Below are 21,746 nucleotides of genomic sequence, written 5' to 3' on the forward strand. Positions count from 1 at the left end.
ACTGCCAGGTCACGAAATCGCCTTCCCTCAAATGAGAGTGATGATTCTAGGTTGGTCGTGGTTAAATCTCCCCCTCGCCTATTTGCATTCACGTCACACCAAGACATTGTGAAAGTAGCAGATGACTCACTATGACGCAGGTTCTGTTCACATACTTCCCATCTTTTCTCTCGCGTGCACTCGCTCACATGCACACACACTCACTCAGACGCAAACCAACTAACACACAGACATTCTCAGGAGAATCGCTCCGCTCATGAACGCCCACGCCCGATGCTGTTCAGTGGCAGCCCTGTTCTGCACGGCCACCCCTCCCCTCCATGTCCTCCTCCCTTTCCTCCTCCAGCTCAAGTCGCTGATGATGATGATGGGTTGCCGTAGCAATGGTTGGAGGTGGGCGGCTCCACGGGCACGGTGGTGGGTGGCAGCCAGCCACTAAGCAACGTGGGAGGGATCTGCAGAGCACCATCACCCTCACTTTGAAAGCTTTACAGAATGCGTGGGAGTGAAAATGATGTGATTCCATGTGGAGGGATTTTTTTTTAACACAATAATGAACTTTAGGGAGGTGAGAAAAGTGGCACTTTTCTTGACAAGATTCGCATCGTGCTTTTGATATTCACGGTGCTGAAATTAGCAACACCGTCTGCGAGACTATTTAACGCTTTACAGGAGACACAATAATTTATTGGCTGCCATTGAAAAATGGGATGACTTATAAACAATTGCTGCCATCTCTTCCATTCAAAATGGATTCAAAATCTAGCTTTGTCAATAACACTGGGACTTTACTTTCCCTGTCAGTCCTCCTAATTTTAACTTATTGGATGTTTATCATTGTCCAAAAACACAACACACAACTTTAGAGTGTTATTTGGGAACGACCACAAAGTATTTCTGTTTTTATCAATTTCAATACTGATAATTTTGGTTTTGCTAAAATTGTATTCATATATATATATATATATATATATATATATATATATATATATATATATATATATATATATATATATATATATATATATATATATATATATATATATATATACTACTGAAGGGTTAATATGAATGGAGGATTTTCTTTGGGTACAGTTTGGGTTATCAGTTGAGTGTGAAAATTACATTTCCATGTGTAGCCAGATAAATATCGGACAGTTAGGCCAAGTAGACCAAGCAATATTTGATGATTCATAGACTTTCAGAAATAACCTCGCTGTGGGGAATGCACGTTTGGCAGAAGCTATTTTAAATCCCACTTCAAATATAGCACAATATATATGTCTGTCTCAACAGTATCCCTCCAGAAGGTGGTGCTGTGTACACTGCACTGAGGTAATATCCATTTGTTGAGTTAATATATTCAATAGTTCACGTAACATGTACGATGAGTGTACACAATGTTCACGCAGTTTGCCTCAAGAAATAATAAGCATATTTAAACCACTGCAGATTTTTTAAAAATTTGTTTTATTTTCTGTATAATTCCACACAGTAGCCTGGTGCGTTTGCAGGAAATGATTTCACGACTGACAGCTTTTCTGACCAATCGGTGTCCGGAAGTAACACTTTCTGAGAACTAATCAAAATCCGCGCATGACGAGCGCTTGTTGTCCATTCACTGCTCCGCGTTTATCCTAGTGTTATTCCGACAAGAAACGCGCTTCATTCATTCATCTGCTAGATACTCTCACCTTTTGGTTGCGCCCTTAAATCGACGAAATCGAAATGTTCCACTTACGACCAACGACACTGCTCAAGGACGTCTTACAGAGACAGCTGAAGCGACATTTGGCAGGCGGAGTCCACGCGCCACTTGCAGCCGGCTACGCGAACCGCTCCCCGGCCACCGGAGCGGAGTTGACCGGGCGGCGAGCCACCGATCGCCGCGACGCTAGACGCTTTTGTTCCAAAGCAGATGGACAGAATGAGACCACCAAAGATTCTTCAACAGAGAAGTGAGTCAAGCGATGCTCGGTGGATGCCAACCTTCCTCAATTTGATTAGTAACAAAGCACGATTTAAGATCACTTAAATATTTATAAGATTATTATTATTATTATTGTCATAAGCCCACAGTTATGAGTGCTATTACAGGCCTTTTGGAATTTCTAGAAGGCCTCTGTGGCTTAAGACTGTACTGCTCAAGTAGTAGTGGCAAATAACTAAATACAGTACGTATAAGTACGCAGTTACCGTTATAATGCGCATTTCGTAGTAGTGCGTGACTTGGTGCCTCGAGATACGAATTGGATCCATTGTGTCACCTCAAAACACGTGTTTTTTTTTTGCTAAAACCATCTTTCCTAATTAGAATAAATTAATTTTCCTTATACTATGCTGTAACTCAACACAATTGGCCTTTCTGTCCACTCAAAAAGTCGATGAATTGCACAGTCGTCAAACTTTGATGGAGTGTGGATCAAGAATTGGGCTAAAAAAATATATGATTTAAAGACAATCAATATGAGAACTAACCGGTCCCTATTGATTGAATAAGTTACTTTACAGTGGTGTATATAAGCGATTGGTCCCCCCAAAATGGCCTGAAATTCATCTTATATTCATCTAATATGTAGATTTGTGGGCAAAAATGTTACTGCAAACAGGATCAAAATATTAAAATGCACAACATCCCGTTCCCCTTTGCATGGACAGATAAGCACTTTGCAATGAACAATCAAACAGCGTTATCATACCAAGGTTGCATTTCATTTAGGAAAGATTAACAAGGGCCTAATAATTGTCACATTAATGTTAGTAATGGTCACGTGAACATACAGCATGTGTAGTTTACAACCATTCCATTACATACCTAAAATGAAATAAGTACATGACGCGACAGTCTTCGAACATAAGAGTTCCAAGTTGTACCAGGGTTAAGTTGGTGCACTAATCAATATTATTTTTAGCAAGGGATTTTAAGAAAAAAGAGAAGAAGAGATAAGCACACTACAAGCGCAGATTAATTTCTCATGATATGACGGGAAGGGAACCAATGTCATTTTCACAACAGCATACAGGGTCACTGGCAAATACCGTAATTACTCGAATATAACGCGCACTCGAAAATAACACGCAGGTAATTTTGGGCCAAAAAAATCTGGAAAAACGCAGTACTCGAATATAGTGCGCACCTAAAATTTCCCGCTGACGAAAATCAGAAATCTTACCTTTTTTTCTTCGTTTCACGATTGTTTTGTTCAAACAAATTTATTCATTAGAATCCTTCAAATGAAGAGTTCCTCTCTCTCTTTGTCTGTCCTCTCATACATCTCTTCGTTGAGAATCCTATCAACGTCCACGCTTCCTTCATCCACTTCCTCTTCCTCCCACAACACATCATCCGATTGGCTTTACGAGATGACGTAAAATCCGTGCGTCAAAGTGAGTTTGACAATGCTTTTTCCGATCGAAAATTTGTAATTTATTTTATTCAATTCAATTTCAATTCAATTTATTTGGCAAGAAAAAGCACCAGGCTAAGGGCCATGTAACAAGACAAAAAAAAAAAAAAAAAAAAAAAAAAAAAAAAAAAATAGTTCTTGATTATAACACGCACCCCCAACTATTGGAATTAATTATATAGCAAAAATATGCGTGTTATATTCGAGTAATTACGGTAATAATCCATTTGGAAATGCATACACTGGACTGAGCACATAGCCGGGGATAGAAGGCTAGTAAATAAATAACCGCAAAAATGGTTTGAAATTGAGCAAATTGAGTTACGAGCTTTGTTGACGAATGAAACCTGCAACAAAGTTGTAAGTCAAGCTTTCACTGTAGTACCTATGAAGTCGGGAAAATCACAACTTCAATACTCTTCAACTCTCTGAATGGATTGAACATCCTGGAAGGTTACACTATGACTTGCATCAACTCTGTCTGTGTTTACAGTGGTTGTTGACTTTTCTCACCGCCATAGTTTTCACACACTTACTGTAGTTCAAAGTGCTCGTTGTCGCACTGTCCAACATTTCAGTAATGACTTTCAGGAGCAGATGAGTCACTCCCAGGGTGTTTTTCTTAGGTTTCTGCCAGGTAGGTGTCTTTTTCTCTTTACCCTGAATCCAGGAAAAAACATCAGTTCATTGTCCATCACTTGGATTTAGAGCAGGGGCGGGCAAACCGCTCCTTGAGGGCCGCTGTGGGTGCAGGTTTTTGTTCCAACCGATCCGGCACAGACACTTTGACCAATGAGATTTCTGCAGAAAACAAGAAGCACCAGACTGCAATCCACTGATTGCACTTGCAGGACACCAAATTGGTGAAAATGTGTCCTCTTTATGGGTTGGAATGAAAACCTGCACCCACTGTGGCCCTTTGTGGAATAGTTTGCCCACCCCTGATTTAGAGCAACTCAGCTGTGAAACAAAAGCAAGTGATCATCCGGCCGACTGCTCTAGGTGTTGCAGATGTTCCACCCTTAAACTTAACATTAGCCTCATTAAGGAAATAAGGCTATTATTACATTTCTCGCTGGAAGGCAAAACAATATTTCAGTGAAGCTGATGTTTATATTTGTGCAGCATTTAACAATAACTGCTCATGTTTACATTGTATAATTTTGTATGCAGAACTACATATTAACTGGACCCTCTTAATTTAATATTCACTGACAAGAATTGTCGATTCCATTAATATTCTGAAGAGACATATTCCATGTATATTCCAGGGGTGTCCAAATAAAGGGCCTTCAGGTTTTGAGTCCAACCAATCAGCAGAAGATGGTTTCACCAATCTGGTGTCTTGCAAATGTAATCAGTTGACTGCAATCTGGTGCTGCTTGATTCAGTAGAAACCTCATTGGTTAAAATGTCTGTGCTAGATCGGTGAGAACAAAAAACGGGACCCACATCGGCCCTTGTGGACCAGTTTGCTTACCCCCTGTACAGCATATACTGTCAATTCAAATTGGAGTTATTTGAGAAACCTATGCATACCGTACTTTCATTGTCTTAGCACACATACAGTATTAAGCAGCCATACTAAGTCTTCCATTTTACCATGCTTTTTGTGAAAAAGGACACTTCAACGTAAAAACCTAAACAATTTGTAGTGTGCCTAACCGTTTGCTCCATATTGTTCTCCGCATAGAGTTTGGTAAAGTTGAGCTGTTATATTTTTCATTTTTTATTGTCACAAATTCATTAATATTTCCTCTGCACATTCTCTTCCTTATGTTGATCTGCTCGCTTTGCTTTGTAAGTATGTTTCTACTTTAATTTGAATTTTAGCGTATTTTCCATCAGTAGAAGTAGCCTCATCATCCTTCCTTGCCATTTCCCTCAAATAATCCTATAGCCTCCCAACAGCTGCTTGACTTCTCTGCCTCATCCATCCTCATCATCCACTCTTTAAATATATTTTATATATATATATAATATTATATTGTCTGTATTCCTTCTTTATCTGCATCATCTCTCAAAAGGGAATTTTTCAGTGCCCCGAAATTGAACTAGGTTTGTTTCTCCCAGCACGGCCTGTCTCCCATAATGCTCGGCAGCAGCCTGCGAGCAGACAGCTTTGTGCAAATCTGATCACATGTTGATTTAAATTTTAGCTGAGTGTCCCTGCGCTCTCCTGATCTGACTAACTCTCTTTGACGCTGTGAGTACCAGCCAGGTTCTTTTCGATGGGATGATATCCCATTCACCGTCCTGGTCATTATTTTGCATTGGTCTGATTTGACCTCCAACCACCATGTCCCAACAGCAAATGATGTAAACTCTGCTGGCTATTGATTGGAAAACTGTAACACAATGAGAGTCATTGACACTGCCTGGCTGGTAGTCTAGCAATAACACATACGTAGGAGCACATGAAAGAACTCAACGTGTGATACATTACATCACAGTGAGTTTTCAGAAGTTGTCATTGCCCGAAAGTGGTCTCATCTCTCTCGTCTGTCTGTCTGTTTGGTTGTGTGTGGCTCACGCAGGAGAAGGAAGGCAGGCATTTTGCCAAGCCTGGAGGATCTCCTCTTCTACACTATAGCTGAAGGCCAAGAGAAGATCCCAGCACACAAATTCACCACAGTGAGTCTCTAAAAGCCCTACAAAATTCCAGGAAGTTTCAAACTTGGAACTTTCCCTTTAGAATTTTTGCAAATATTGGATTGGATTGGATTGGATTGGATAACTTTATTCATCCCGTATTCGGGAAATTTCATTGTGGCAGTAGCAAGAGGGTGATTAGACAGAACAACAAAGCAAAAGCACAAAGTACAAAGCAAATCAAAGTAAATGGGATCATTGAGAATCACCAAATCAAATCATTAAGACAGAAAAGCAGCAAAAACAAAACGAGCAAGAATATACACAATTGAATGGTGGCTCTAAATTACGAACTTACATCTTACAATAGGCAAAAAAGACAGACTCACAGGGGGACTGTAAATAGAAATTGATTTGGAAGCATGAATCATATTGGTCAAATTTGGACATTTACACTAAACACAGCAAAATATAGTTGCAGGCAAGAAATTCCTGCCTGGACATGCTGACTAAAACAAGATTTGATGCACGGATGACCTGAGGATGCTCTCACTTTTTAAAAAAATTTATTGTTTCAAAAACTAATTCATTGATTTCCAGGTACATCACGTAATCCAAAAATAATGGTAATATTCATTTAGCTTTTCATGTTTTACTTCTATGAAAGAATCACTTGTTCAATACAGTATTTAAATCTTGATCAAGTTTTATTCAACTAACTGGGTGCCATTGACAGCTGTATAGGATGTGTTTTGATTCATTTAAATTCAAAGCAAAATGATCAAAAGAGCCACACGCGGAACTGGAGCCACAGGCCCCTGATTGGATGTCAGTTTGTAAACAGCACTGAAAAAGTTAAAAAAAAATATATTGGAACGGGGTACTTTTTAATTCTTTTATTTGCAAAGTCGTCTGCTTATAACAAAGTACTTGTATTTCATAAATGTTAAAACGTAAAAATTTCAGGGAAATCTTCCTTCCCTTTACAACTCTAGGCCCCACCCAAAAAGTGTGATTTATTGATTTTCCTCTTTTTTCCCCACCCCAATTCCTTGTTATGAATTTTCCATCCACCCATCCTCTCCCCCCTCCGTAGGCTCTCAAGGCCACGGGTCTTCGAACAGGAGACCCCCGGCTAAAAGAATGTATGGAGATGCTGAAGGTGACGATGAAAACAACCTCAGACGGAACCCTGGATAAACACCTCTTCAAGAAGTACGTCTTTAAATAGCCAGAGCTGATGTTACTGAAGACAACTCATGTTTGAAGCCGCTCGGAGTCAATTTGTGTAGAAAAATGTGATGATGTTGGCCTGCCAATCCGGGGAGGTGTTGATGGCTCATGGCCGTGATCCACTGCACCGTTTTCCAGGGCTTATTTATAGAGCTCGGCACGTGAGCAGCCAGTGGAGTGTAGCGTGTTTTCCCCACAGGGATCCCACACTAGCGGGATTACAGCGAGTGATCCCAGAGATAGCCGAAAGACAAATCCCTGAGAAACTTCCGCACCATGGGCTGGCTTTGTTTTTAATGGCTGAAAAAACTCAGAGCAGAGGAAATATTCTAGTTATTTGACACGTTCAACTGTGCGGCTGGCAGTGATTGACCATGTTTTAGTGCCATTGAGGACGAGGGGCGATTTGAGGTCACAGTTTAAATTGATTGGACGTCCATCGCCGTTAATAGAACCCAGTGAGTTAAGACACGAAGTGATTTCAAGTGTGGAAAGGGCCCGATGACGTCATTTTCAGAGAATCTTTATTTTTAAGTATTAACTTATTGGCTGCGATAGACGTCCGCTCCGTTTTGACTGGCACCCCCAGCCAATTGGGTTGGACATCTATTGCCGTCAATGAAATATGATCTCTAAATGTCAGGCTTTCCAGCTGAAATGGATTTGAGGTCCATAACTGACAATGACAGTGAATGAGTTAAGGGCTACAAGCAACAAAATTATCCAGAGGTTTAAGGATATTGCAAATATATCGATATATATTTATACAGGGTGGTCCACACTATTCACTGTATAAATATTTATATTTAGACTATTTAGACTACTGAAAACAAACTGGAGTTCAAAGAGAAAATGTTCAGCGATAGCAAAAAAAAAGTCAACCAAAATCACGACCACGATTGCTCCATTCATCACATTGGATGACCAACTGAATTTTTTTCTATCATTTTATTTATGTAAAACTAATTATTTAAAGGTACTCTGTTGTAAATCTTGTTTTGGTGCTACACAACTGATTGGCAAAAACAAAAACCGTACTTAATATGTGTCTATGTGTTGTGTCTGTTGTATGCAGATGTGTGCAGAGTAACATTGTGCTGCTCACTCAAGCTTTTCGAAAGAAATTTGTCATTCCGGACTTCCAACCTTTTTGCCGCCACATGGACGAGCTCTACGACAATGCAAAGAACATGTCCGGAGGGCAGGTGACTGACAATTCAGCGACCTTTCTGGCTGAGACCAGTCCATTGGTAGTGTCTTAAAGAAGTCTTCCCACAGGTGGCTGACTACATTCCCCAACTGGCTCGTTTCAGCCCAGATTTGTGGGCCGTCTCCCTGTGCACCGTGGATGGCCAGAGGTACGTTTAATCTGTAATGGGGAAACCACCTTGTAATGTTCGGGCGGCGTACCACTATACAGTACGTGTGCGTCTCTGTTCCAGGCACACCGTAGGTGACACCAAGGTGCCCTTCTGTCTACAGTCTTGTGTGAAGCCGTTGAAATATGCCATCGCCGTTCATGACCACGGCACCGAATACGTGCACCGATTTATCGGCAAAGAGCCCAGCGGCCTGCGTTTCAACAAGCTCTTCTTGAATGATGATGGTAAGGAAGAACACACTGCCACGCCACAGAATGTACCGCAGTGGTTGTATGGAAGAAGAGCCCAGTTCTTGTGAAGGCAGGATGAATTATTGATAAGAAGGGGCAGCACGGGTACACAGCCTTGCTGTGCTCTTCAACGGGTTGTGTTTTTGCTTTTCTCCTTGAATGTTAGCTTGAGATAAGACTCCAGATTTTCCTTAGGGTCTTTGTCATTCCAAATGTTTGCCTTTATGAGTCCCTTGTGACTAGTTCAAGGTCGAGAGCGATGGTCTGCAATTTACGGCCCGATGTCCACTTTTGGACATCCGTCGCTTTCAATCGCAGCAAATGAATTTTTGCCTTAAAAAAAAGAAATTAAAACTCTTTTTTTTAACTGAATCCCTTCCTCTATTTAGTAGAAGGATTTCAAGTTGGCCCTCGCATCATTTGATTTTTCTGAAACTGGCTCTTTCAGAAAAAAAAAGTTTGAACACACCTGGTTTAGAGGTCCAATTGCCAAAAGTTAGCGGGATTGTTCCCTTTTGCCGCAAAGCTAATGGTCTTAGTAAAAAAATGGGTGGATGGGTTAAATGTGAGCAATGAAACTCATTTTCTGGTAAATTTGCAGAGGAAATATTGGTAAGAATAACACTTACTATGTAGGTTGAAAGTGTAGTCCAAAACAAAACAAAAATGGAGGGGCCCAAATAATATAATCCACTGTATAAAATGTACCTTTATCAATTTTGAAATTAAATAAAATTACTGGCAGAATGTATTGAAGCGAAAAATAAACATTTTTGTCAGAAGCAGACGATTAAATAAATAGATAAAATTAAGTTGTATGACAATTTAACAGAGTTTGAACCTGGTGTCCACATGTGTGGACATCACATTTTTGGTTGTCATAAGACTACAATGTTACATTTTGGACTACAGGGGCCTGGCGTAATTTTTCTCAGAAACGACATCATGTAAAAAGGTAATTCTTTGTTTTTACACTCATCAGGTCCCAATTAATCGTAATATCAAAGAGAAAATAAAAATGCATGCTTTGCAAGAGTCTGGGTCTTAGGAGGTTCATGTTTTTGGTCGGTCGATCGATCAATCACTGATTTCTTAGAAAACCATAGGGATGTTAGCATCAAAGTCCATTCAGGAATTTTGTGATCTTTGTTGGGGGAGGGATCCCTTGAGTACAGGGTCATTGCAGCCTTGCGTAGTGAGTTGTAATAATATATCCTTTCACGCAGTTGTTTTGCTTTTGCAAGCTACCAATGTAATGTAATTTCTTCAAAAGGCATGAGTTAATCTGAAACTGTGTGTCACAGACAAACCGCACAACCCCATGGTGAACGCCGGCGCCATTGTCTGCACCTCTCTCATCAAGGTAACCCAACCAGAAATATGGTTTATTAACCTAATGTTAGTTGAATTTGAGTTAGTATGGCAAATTTTCAGAAACCTCAGATTAGTGAACTCAGGCAGATTAAGGATATAATCATGCTGAAAGGGGATTTGGTGGAAGGCTGTGTATCCCTGACATCGTGCACATCACGTGAACACAAGCTCACAAAACAGCAGGTCACCTTCAATTCTGCACTCAAGAGCTCCCCCTGCTGGTGTGTACTGCCTCAACGTGACCGTTGGCTTTTAATGCGAGGATATTTAAAACAGGGGTCCCCCACCACCGGTCCATGGACCGGTACCGGTTTGCGAGCCACATGTTGCTGGTCAGTCATAGTAACAAATATTACCATTTTCAATCTCACCCTCCTACCAGAAATGAGAAAAGGTTATAATAATAATAAATAATTGCTATAATGTTTGGGACTTTTTTGCCGTTGTGAATCTCATTCGTGCACCGACCCCACACAATTTTTTCCGAGAAAATAGAAAAAGCTTTACCGGTCCGCAGTGAGAAAAAGGTTGGGGACCGCTGCCTGAAAAGATAAATTCTGTAGTGGTTTGATTTCCATAAATCTGATGAAATTTGATAGACATTGTTGAATGTGTTACAGCAAGGAGCCAGCAATGCTGAGAAATTTGATTACGTGAGTATCACTACAACTATTACTGGCACTTAGCGGAAAATACACTGACTAAGCGATAAATCCGCAGGTCATGAACTTCATGAACAAGCTGGCAGGAAACGAGTACGTCGGCTTCAGCAACGCCACGTGAGTTCAACTGCGTGGCATCAATATTTAACTGAGAATAAGGAAAAGGTCATCATGGGTGCTTCATGGCTTTCAGGTTCCAGTCCGAGCGGGAATCTGGAGACAGAAATTTTGCCATTGGCTACTATTTGAAGGAAAAGAAGGTCAGGTTGAGCCAAAGGGTCTTTGGACATACTTGGTTTTTGGTTCTAATTAATGGTTGCGTAAAGAAAAATTGCAATTTGGGGTACAAATTCTCTGCCTCTTTTTTCTGTGTTTCTGTACTTCCAGTGTTTTCCTGAGGGAACGGATATGACGTCCATCTTAGACTTCTATTTCCAGGCAAGAAACGCTCAGCTCCCAATAGCTGCCTTCTAGACATACTGACAGTGCGATGCTTTTCTTTCCAGTTGTGCTCCATTGAGGTGACCTGTGAGAGCGCCAGCGTCATGGCGGCAACCCTTGCCAACGGTGGCTTCTGTCCCATCACAGGGGAGCGTGTACTGAGCCCAGAAGCGGTGCGCAACACCCTCAGCCTTATGCACTCTTGCGGAATGTATGATTTCTCTGGGCAGTTCGCCTTCCACGTAAGTCCGGCATCCCGCCCGTCAGACTCCGTTTTATCACGCGCAACGGTGGATTGCACAACACAATTGTCGCTTTTAGGTAGGACTCCCGGCTAAATCTGGCGTCGCAGGCGGGATCTTGCTCGTTGTCCCAAACGTCATGGGAGTCATGTGTTGGTCCCCTCCGCTCGATAAGCTGGGAAACAGCGTGCGAGGCATCAAGTTCTGCACGGTAACTTTTGGGGGTGATGTTGTGTTGTAGTACACATTGCGCAAGATGAATGCCTAATAAATGTTGTTGCAGGATCTGGTGTCCCTCTGCAACTTTCACAACTATGATAACCTGAGACACTTTGCCAAGAAACTGGATCCTCGCAGGGAGGGAGGAGACCAGAGGGTGAGTGATGGTTTGCTCATCTGATGTGTCTCCTTGTCTCTGAGGCGCCAGCTAACAGGAAATTCAATCCTTTTGCTCAGAGCACTCGTTTAATTTGCCTGCTTTGATTCTTTCAGGTGAAGTCTGTGATCAATCTGTTGTTTGCTGCCTACACAGGAGACGTGTCAGCCTTGAGGAGGTACTTCATTTTAGAAACTTTCCATGCAAGACGTCTCGATTTGCTTTGCGGCTTTCGGTTCTGCCGCCCTGCGTCCCTTTCAGGGAGTGTTCTGTTTTGGCAGGTTTGCCTTGTCTTCCATGGACATGGAGCAGCGAGACTACGACTCCAGGACAGCACTGCACGTGGCGGCCGCTGAAGGTGAGCCCCCGACTTCTCATGGGAGTTTCAGGCTGACGAATTTGACTCTGTTTTCCAGGGCATGCTGAGGTGGTCCGCTTTTTGCTCGAGGCCTGTAAGGTGAACCCGGTTCCCAAAGACAGGTAACTAACTGCAAGAGCAGTGATTTCATACAACTGAAGTGTTTAAAGCCCACCTTTTGGTTTTGTCACTCCCACAAATGATTATAGTAATATAATCTAACTATTTTTACTATAATTAATAGGTTTGTATAGATTTCCTAATGTAGTTTGTTACAGGGAAATATATTTTATATTTTGGGTATTTTATTAATTTTAAAAGTACCCATTTTAAAAGAATATATTTTTTCCTTATTGTTTTCAATAAAAGTTAAAAAAGGACATTTAGTTTTTCTTTTATCAAAATTATTAGTAATCAAAACTAAATACATTTAAAAAAAAAAGACATCACTCAGTAGTTTTTATTACAGTTATAATAGATCAAATATTACATTTTTAGGTTTTGATAAAAACAAAAGAAAAAATACAAACATATACAAATTTAAATGAATAGAATATTTAGTTGTTCTTTTGTTTTTGTTATTTAAAATATTCTTTATTTGATAAATGTTAAGAATGTTTATTCATTGCCATTGACAGGGATAAGCATTTCATTCATTTAAACAGGGCAGCGCAGAGCATTTTATGACAGCCACTGAATTAATTTAAGGGTAAAAAAAAAATGCATTTGGACATCTTTTAGGTTAACAAGATCTCTACCAAATTTGATAAGGACTTCGTTTTACACTAATCATGATGGCCCTATTCTACAGGAGCGAGATATGTCTCAAGATAGTATTTTTTTTTGCCTCACAGGTGGGCCAACACACCAATGGATGAGGCGGTTCACTTCGGCCACCACGATGTGGTCACCATCCTACGCGATTACCACAATCTGTACAGTCCTCAGGAGACTCCAGTAGCCAAGGAGAATGCAGAGAAGAACCTAGATAGCCTGTTGTAATATGACTGGACGGAACATCGTCACTCCAAAGCGTCTTGCACAAAACTTTAGATTAGGTTTTTTTCTGATCACACCAAATGTTAGCACTTGAGAAAAAGCACTTAGTCGCGTTGTTGTTGTTGTTAGCTGGTGTTGTACTACTTGGAATAGATTTACCAGTATTGTCACCCCCTCGCCCGCTCCATCAGCTTTACTTTTCTTGTATTTCGTAGAATATAACCAGCCAAAAGCTGAATGCTGGCTTCATTTAGTGGCCGCTGGTACAGTTTTGTTTCAAACAAATGTATTAGACAATACTTCTGTATTTTAAACATCGCCACGTGCTGGAAGGTTTCTCTCCAAACCTTGCTGTGTTTGTATTATTTATTCATGTATTTAAGATGAAAGTTGTTGTCGTATCCCTGTTGCACTGTGCTAGGGTAAGCCTTGAAAAAGATGTCATTCCCGATGTGCGGACCGTACATTTTTTGTGGTTACATTCCCAATGATGTGTTTTTCATTTTTATAACTGGCACTTTATTGTTAAAGTTGGTGCAAAAATGTCAACAATGAGCCTAAGTTCAGGTCTTTTGTTGTGACAGTGCAACGGTCGATAATCGCCCCTCGCTTTGTTTGCAGTTTTGTGCTGAAATTGTTTGTTATTTAGTGTTATCGGATTGTTTTATGTATTTGTAACACCGATTGTTGTTTTGGAAACTTGTAAACCTGTAAATGACTCACAGAGATGGAAAACTACAGTTAAATACAGGAAGTTTAATAAAACAATGGTAACAAAGTAGAAGCACAATAACTGCAGTATTTTTGACACACGTATTTTGAAGACTGGACAGCAGTGGCCCCGCAGGAGGAGGGGAAGCCTTGACATTTTTGAGTGAAACAACAAAACCAAAGCTATAATTTCAGGATATTATATTCCTTTTTTTTACAGGCTGTCATTATACTTGTAGTAAACAGACCAACAGAAAATGATAAAAAATAACTAAATGCTTACTGATTTGATCATGCAGTGCATGCAGTATAAGTGGACAAACTGATAACTGTTCATCTATAATTTTGAGTTCAATTATTTTTTTGCTATATATACATTTAATGGGAGAACATAAGGGGAAATGAAACTTGAGCTTACCTGTTTGCAACAGTGAGTCACTTCCATAAGTGCTATATTTTTTTTTCAAATCTGTATACTTGAAACATAAATCAAGTGTCATTTAAGTATATACATGAAACAACGACCTCCAGAAATAACAGATTAGCCTATTCGCAGCAGCTCAATTTTGTTGCTCCAAGTCTGCCACCATCTGGGGGATAAAATAGACCAAAATTACATTTCAGTAAATTAAACCTGATGTTATTGTTGTCTCACCGCTTCAATGTCTGTGGTATTGACCTGCTGCTCCAAAAACATATACTCTTCAGGCGACATGGGCAACATCTGATGCATCTGCTTCCTGCGTGGTGGCAATAGAGGTCATCAACTCAGAGCTCAGGGATGAACTACATCAAAAAATTTGAACGCTTACATTTGGGAGACAGGTATAAGCTCTGTCTTTATGTAGGCACTCTTTGTTGTGTTGTCCAGGTCCATAGGCTCAGAAGCTAAATGTGCCAGTTGGACACAAGTTAAAACCTCTAAGCACATGTGCCGTCGTGATTCTCATGCCTTACCCTCTGCGTTTTTGACATAGTACTTCTTAAAGGCCACATCTTTTGGAATGTTAGGGTAGAGGAAGCGCAGAGGGTTTTCTGGGATGTCATCCATCACCATCACTTTGTAAGTGCGAATGATGTCAGGCAGCGAGACAACGCTCAGGTCTTTCTTTGAGTACGGCTCTACTGAGTGGAAGGTGGGTTTGTCTGGAGGAAAGACAACATGGAAATGAAGGAAACAGATTGGAGAGAAGCGTAGGAAGAAAGGGATTAGGGCTCACCACACATGTCATATTCGACCCATGTGAAGGTAATGGCTCCTTCTTTGCTGCTCTCGCTGAACCGGAGCAGGAAGGTACCCGGACCCTTGTCGCTCAGCAAGGCTTTTTCGCGTTCCTTGTTGATGAAGCCCACGATGTAGCTACGTGCAAACAGGAATTAGTATCAAAACAGGCACCCCATAATATAAAAATTATATCCATTAGGTAACTGAAATAGAGGACACCTTTTTCATATTTCTGAGCTAACATAGCAAGTACCATTGGTGGTGCTTACATGACTCAATGCCCGAGAAACCCTGCTGTCAAGTCATTCTTTTAAGTGCAAAACATGACTGAGGTGGAGTGCCATTTTTGGGGGAGAGAATTATTATTATTTTATTATTATTATTATTATTTTAAAAGGACAGCTATTCAAAGGTTGGCACTAAAGAATTTTAAACTTGAAAGGATAACGGACTATATTAGGTTGTTTAAAAAAAAAAACATAAATAATAGAAATTATTGTTATATTAGTGGGTATCGGCATTTATTCTCTAAACCACTCATAGCTAGTTAGCTCCATAGGCTCCCTTTATAAGAAGACGTGTTCAGTTCAGGTACACTTCCAAGTTTTTGTCAAGAGGAAGAACTCACTCGTCATTCCAAAGGGTAACCAAGTGTCTCTTGATCAGATCCAGAATGCCTTCGATCCATAACCAGAAGGGAAACCCTTTATCGTTGCAATTTTGAGTCTGTATGATATAAATATTCATATTAGTAGCGAACACACAACAACTCCCGTCTTATAACAGCACTGAGTGAGAATTATAAAGTGATGTTGAATTATTTGTGCATGTCACCCTGCAAAACTTGTTCCAGGGAATTAGCCCATCCGGGTTCCCCTGAGCATTGGGGCCTGCAAGTAGACACTGGATGAAAATGTGTACTCCATATTTACTCATGTCAAATGCAAATTGGGAGTTCCGGCTTTGACCTAGCAGTTTGTCAGCCAGCATGTTGAGCTGCTCTTTGTTCAGACCACGTTTGGTGATGGAGGAGAATTGCCAGCTGAGAACTTCAGAGAGCTGAGACCACTTGGCTGAAGGAGGAGACAGGAAGAACTGCAAGTTCTACGAAGGCAACGGGAAAGAAAAAATCTTATAGGAAAATTACGTTTTGAGCGGAAGCTTTGAGATAAGGCTAAAATATTGTATAATGTTTCCAAGTGAACTCAAATTGATTCTCAATTCTCTAAAATTTGCTGGTGTGGTCACCTTGGGTTCAGTGGTAAGCATGTTGTACCACAAGACGGACGCCCAGCCGCTTGGCAGCTGGGACACATTGGAGATCACCACCATGGGCAGAGCCAGAGCCTGGGAAAGACACAAAAAGCCAATCGTCTCCGTCGGCCATGTTCCGCAAACCGCGTCGTCTCACCTCCAGCTTGAACTTGTTTCCGGACTGGCCGAGCTGCAGCTCTGACTCAAAGCTCAACGAGTGAAGCTCCTTTGTGACCACCAGCGGAGCCTACGCCCACCAAGGCACACGTCCATAAATTTCCCAGCCCAACCCAAGCTGAAAGAGGAAGTCGGACTCCCACCCACCTCATTGGTGCGGTTTCCTGCTACCTTCTGCTCCTTTAATGTCTGCGTGAAAAACAAAAACACACTTTTAATGGGGGACTTTTATGCACATAGAATGCGCACAAAACGTTTTAGAGTCTGGACAATTTTCAGTGTACAATTTTAGTCTCATCTCACCAAATCAACATTAACATTGAAAAATACTTGCCAGATGTCTGAACTCTGCTGACAGACTGCCATTTGACTCCTCCATGTTCATAACCTTTGTGTTTGTTCCCAAGATGTTGAACTTTCGTAATCTAAGACACACGCATGGCTATCTCATAGACGCTCAACATGAGAAAAGGACAGACAAGTCAAATCCGATGTTTAAACGTGTTGACAAAATACAACATTTAGTTTTTAATTGCTTATATGGAAAATGACTGATTAAAAGAATTAAATGTATAAAAAGTTCAATTCTAGGTTACTACGCTCTTGATTTGGAGGCATTTCTGTGTATCTTGACTTGTGGTTGCTTCCTGTTGAGTTTAATTAAATACTGGGCAACTCCTATTAATTTTGGGACAAATTTAGGACAAGTAATGGGGTTATTAGCAGACATACCCTTTCTTCCCCGTCACGCCCCTGAAAAAGAGCAAAACAGAATATTAAGAACAAGTTCAAAGAAATTATTTCTTAACTTAGTGTGTGTCTTACTTGTCGAATACCACCTTGACTTTAAGTTGGTAGTTGTATTCGGGCAGCTTCACCAGGAACCTGGGCAAACGTGCATATGGCATGGATATCTAATTTTCTGGGGGGGGGGTTGCTGCCTGCTCAGCAAAGCTGCTTCTTACCGTAGTTTTACCGTGAACTGAGTGGCGGTTTTCAGCACCAGCGGCCTCTGAGGGTAGGTGGGCATGCAGGGCTGTCTCTCCACCACCAAAGCACTGCATACGTACAGACAACAATCTCATGACATATCACTGCAATGACGAGCAAGTGACCAGGAGAAGATTAATATATACTTAGAGAGGAGGCTCCTCTGCAGCTCCAGGGATCGGACCTCAAAGAACTCTTTCTTTTGGGTGATGGGGTCGTTTTCATATGTGAACTTCTGCTCCAACTCTTGCAGCTTCTTAAGATGCTGATGAAACTCTTTGAGAGTTTCCGCAACTGCCGTGAACCTTTAATGGAGAAAATCGGTTTTATATTCAAGTAAAACCAAATCAACAAATGGAACCGACAAGTCAAAGTACGTATGTTTAATGCATTGGCGTCATTTTTTTAACAGAAAGTGTAAAAATATTTTGGGATGTTTTTAGCCATCAATGTCAGGCAATGAGATAAAGGCTGCGTCGGAGCTCACCAGTTCTGCAACTGATCGAGGCAGGCATTGGGCGGCCCACCGATGCAGGCGATCTGTTGCCTCTGCTTCCACTCTGGCAGCTCGTCGTTGAACAGGTCTGTCATTAAAGCTTGAGTGATGTTCAGAAGATCAGTCAGCTGAAGCACCGTGTCCTGATTATATAAAGGTCTGCATGACTAAGGACTTCTTCCTTTTTTCTTTCTCAAAACGCTTGCATTGAATGTATGTCAAATCAAGCCAAAACACCCTTGTGCACGGCCGTTGTTGGAGCCAAGGTCATTGTACCCATTCAAATTTCTTTGGTAAATATTCAGCAGATGAACCAACCTGTCGTTTGATTTGTAGATCCAAGAACATCCTGTTGATGACCATCTTATCCTTCTCTCGTTCCTTTGGTGACATTTCATTACATTCATTCTCTGGACGAACATACAAGACAATAAATTACTTCCATAATGGCACATTAACATATATTTTCAATATAGGCAGGTTTTACCTTTGCTCCTTAACGAGTTGAATTTAAAGTCATATTCATCCTGCTGATCTTCCAGAATTTTTATGGCTTGGTCTGCCACCTGAGAGATTTTCACAAATGCGTTTGAAATAGCCGTAAAGTCCAACCAGAAGCACAACTTGTGTATTAAATATGTCACCTGAGCTCTGTCTCTCATCTCCTTCACTTTGGTGTTCAGCCTTTGTTTATCCACCACGATAGCAGACTGTGCTAACACAGTTTGCTGTAAATTTACATTAACGACGTGACTTTACATCTGGAGTCTTATTGATATCAATTTAGAGCCATCCTTTAAAAGATTTGGTACAAGCGCAAGTGCAGTCTTACCATGGCGCTCTTTGCGGTGGCGAGGATCACCCGTTCCTCCTTCAGGATCTTTGAGATGATCATGGCCATGTACAATGGTTGATCCTGGAATCTATCCTGGAAAATGATTGTATTGATAAATAGAGCAAAACAGAGCATCTTTATTGTCTTTGTAACATGGATGGAGAAGAAAATGCAGCGTTCCCAAAACATATGACTTGTAAAATTAGGTGAAATCAAATTTGCATGTATTCCTGGAAGAAATTAAAAGCAATAGAGGAGCACCTAAATATAATTTAAATAAAAAGGGCATATAAAGTTTTGGCACAATCTGACCTGCAGGTTCCTCTTGTTCTTGCGACAGTTATGTTGCTGTCGGAACTCGTTCTCCAGAACAAAGCGGCTGTGTTGGTCATCCAGTTGAGTCAGTAGCTCATGAAAGCGGACCACTGCTAACGATTCTTGATTTGCCACCAAGTCCCTGAAATCGTCAAAAAATACAGGAATCATTTTAAGTTTTCCACCCTTGAACCATCAAGGTCGTGAGGTCAAGAGGGGGCGGTCAGCGTTCTTCAGGATTGCTGCGCACCGACCAATGCTACTGCACCCATCTTAACTGTGTAGAGCAATGTACAGGGTTGCCACTACAACTGTTAGATGAATTTCTGAATGCTCAGCATTTTAGATTTGATGGCATTCAAAATTTGAATCATACGTGCCAGTAGAAACAAGCCAAATAAAAATGCAAAATACATAGAAATACAATATGTACTATGCACATATAGTATTTTGACTTTAGGATCATAAGTCTGCAATGGATGACATATCAAAGTGTGTAGCCAAAACGCAAGTGAGTTCATTCACCACGTTAAATGCATTCATTCATGTGAATGGGTCTTTAACTTAGTAATATATGTCCTCTATCCATAGAAATACATGTCTAATTTAAAAACATAAAATAAAAAATACATAATGTACTTAAAATCCTGTGTTTACTTGCAACTTTGAGTCCTGGATTTTGTTTTCTTTACATTGATTTATTTTATCTCAAATAATATTATTATTCATTTTATTAGTTCTTGCATTTAACTTTTATTTCAGCTTTTTGAACTTGAACAGAATGACTTTAGGTTTTGAATACAAACACAAATAATAATATTCAAATGGGCCACAAGCAACACGATCTATTTACAAAGGTGCTACATGTTTGAATTCATATCACTTGGCAGTTTCCAGTGTCTTTTGTGAGCATCTTTCTGGTATGCTGCCTTGTACCATCCCATGTCATCTCACCAGTCAATGCTTTCGATCCATTTGCTCAGGTAGTCTCTGACATCCATTGGAAATGAGTCGTCATACAGCATGTCCACTTGCTCCAAGTACTTGGAGTCCAGCATCTGAAGCTCAGCCCACTGAGCCATTTCCTGGTCAAATTCAACAATGAAGGCTTCTGTCAAATTTTTACATTAACATAACTCCAACCAACAAATAATCATTATAATTAGGGATTTGTTACATGGATTTCTTTATTGTCGATCTGTCCCATCTTATAATCAAGTCGTGCAGAAATGGAAAAAGTAGTCAAACACTGCACTTGGGGTTAACACGTAACAAATATAACAATGGCATTCACCAAGATTCAAGATTCACCAGAGGAGAGAGAACATGCAAACTCCACACAGGAAGGTGGACACCTGGGATCGAACCCTCAATCACAGAACTGTGACGCTAACCATTTTAGAGAACTTTGAGTTTGACGGGCCAAACAGTTTTAATTTTACAATTCTTTAGTTGGATGGCCCGGTGGTTCAAGTGGTGTAGGCCTAACTGTAATGAGATCGAGGGTTCGATCCCAGGTCCGGACCCTCGTGTGTGGAGTTTGCATGCTCTCCCCTGGCTTATGTGGGATTTGTCTGGGTACTTTGGTTTCTTCCCACATCCTAAAAACATGCAGGGTAGGCTTCTCTATGATTGGTTGTCCATCTCCTTGTGTCAGGCGATTGGCTGGCCACCAATTCAGGGTGTCCCACACCTGGTGCCAGGAGTCTACTGGGATAGGCTCTTGTGAAGATAAGCAGTACAGAAAATTAATTAAAAAAAAAAAAGTTTTGAGTCTTGTGGTGCTCCAGTGTTCTCCTAAAGCTGACCTGTTCTATGGGAGCTCCATGTTTTTGAAATATAATTTTTTGACTGAATGCATACCCTGAAGTCACCACGTTGCATTACCGTAATGCGTATAATTCAAACAATGATCGAAATGAGGGGCTTGACGGCGTCATTTTCGAATGGAAGCTGGCTTGATCGTAATTAAATTATGATTGATATGACGATTTAGGTTAGATTAACATTGTTTGGCGGCTTACAGGTGACAATTGACTGGAATATGGACAAACCCCCACGAAAGCCTGGCATTCCACGGCGGAGGTAAAAGTAAAGATGTAATGTTAACTTACCGTTATTGATCACGGAGAAAGCAAAAGCAGATCTACTTCTTTATTCTTGTTTCTTGCTCTGTCGGTCGAACTGTAATAAAATGTTTTGCCAGTGCCACTGGAAGTAACCAATCATTGCCATGAGTGCAAGATTTTGGGACGCCCTTTTCTTAGGCAGCCAATCAAACGGCCGATGAGCGGCTGTTCTGTCTTTAAGATCACCTCCCTGTAACTCTAAGAAAACATAGCTGAGATTTTAGGCCTCATGTTTAGTTTTTTTACAGCATAATACCAAGCCTAACGGCGAAAATAGGTTTTTGTTTTCATTTTTTGGGAGAGGACACGTACAGATTT

The 21,746-nt window shown here is 40.7% G+C and overlaps 2 protein-coding genes across 4 annotated transcripts; one reads left to right on the forward strand and one right to left on the reverse strand.

Moving 5' to 3' along the window:
* Nucleotides 1–1,573: 1,573 nt before the first annotated feature.
* Nucleotides 1,574–14,074, forward strand: LOC144071426 (glutaminase kidney isoform, mitochondrial-like). 3 transcript variants are annotated; one of them, XM_077596516.1, is made up of 18 exons: nucleotides 1,574–1,958; nucleotides 5,945–6,041; nucleotides 7,096–7,214; nucleotides 8,308–8,437; nucleotides 8,511–8,590; nucleotides 8,675–8,838; nucleotides 10,149–10,207; nucleotides 10,839–10,871; nucleotides 10,939–10,997; nucleotides 11,074–11,140; nucleotides 11,268–11,318; nucleotides 11,387–11,563; nucleotides 11,643–11,774; nucleotides 11,847–11,939; nucleotides 12,056–12,117; nucleotides 12,221–12,297; nucleotides 12,356–12,419; nucleotides 13,152–14,074. In XM_077596516.1, the coding sequence occupies exons 1-18, from the start codon at nucleotides 1,729–1,731 to the stop codon at nucleotides 13,297–13,299; spliced, it is 1,842 nt and encodes a 613-aa protein (XP_077452642.1). In that variant the 5' UTR covers nucleotides 1,574–1,728; the 3' UTR covers nucleotides 13,300–14,074. The 3 variants fall into 3 exon arrangements, with proteins under 3 accessions (XP_077452642.1, XP_077452652.1, XP_077452661.1); XM_077596526.1 differs by having other exon boundaries at nucleotides 5,951–6,041; XM_077596535.1 differs by lacking the exon at nucleotides 1,574–1,958 and adding an exon at nucleotides 1,977–5,207.
* On the reverse strand, nucleotides 14,033–21,576 carry stat1a (signal transducer and activator of transcription 1a). The gene is made up of 24 exons (XM_077596502.1): nucleotides 21,414–21,576; nucleotides 20,254–20,384; nucleotides 19,297–19,441; nucleotides 18,982–19,077; nucleotides 18,794–18,877; nucleotides 18,637–18,715; nucleotides 18,468–18,559; nucleotides 18,141–18,292; nucleotides 17,800–17,958; nucleotides 17,629–17,721; nucleotides 17,489–17,548; nucleotides 17,396–17,416; nucleotides 16,998–17,088; nucleotides 16,811–16,852; nucleotides 16,644–16,733; nucleotides 16,481–16,579; nucleotides 16,201–16,336; nucleotides 16,067–16,122; nucleotides 15,861–15,958; nucleotides 15,228–15,367; nucleotides 14,965–15,153; nucleotides 14,820–14,895; nucleotides 14,663–14,747; nucleotides 14,033–14,597 (listed from the first exon to the last, which is right to left on the reverse strand). The coding sequence occupies exons 2-24, from the start codon at nucleotides 20,379–20,381 to the stop codon at nucleotides 14,568–14,570; spliced, it is 2,241 nt and encodes a 746-aa protein (XP_077452628.1). The 5' UTR covers nucleotides 20,382–20,384; nucleotides 21,414–21,576; the 3' UTR covers nucleotides 14,033–14,567.
* Between the last annotated feature and the right edge of the window lie 170 nt (nucleotides 21,577–21,746).

This window comes from Stigmatopora argus, chromosome 1, assembly GCF_051989625.1.
Source record: "Stigmatopora argus isolate UIUO_Sarg chromosome 1, RoL_Sarg_1.0, whole genome shotgun sequence".
Taxonomy (NCBI): Eukaryota; Metazoa; Chordata; class Actinopteri; order Syngnathiformes; family Syngnathidae; genus Stigmatopora; species Stigmatopora argus.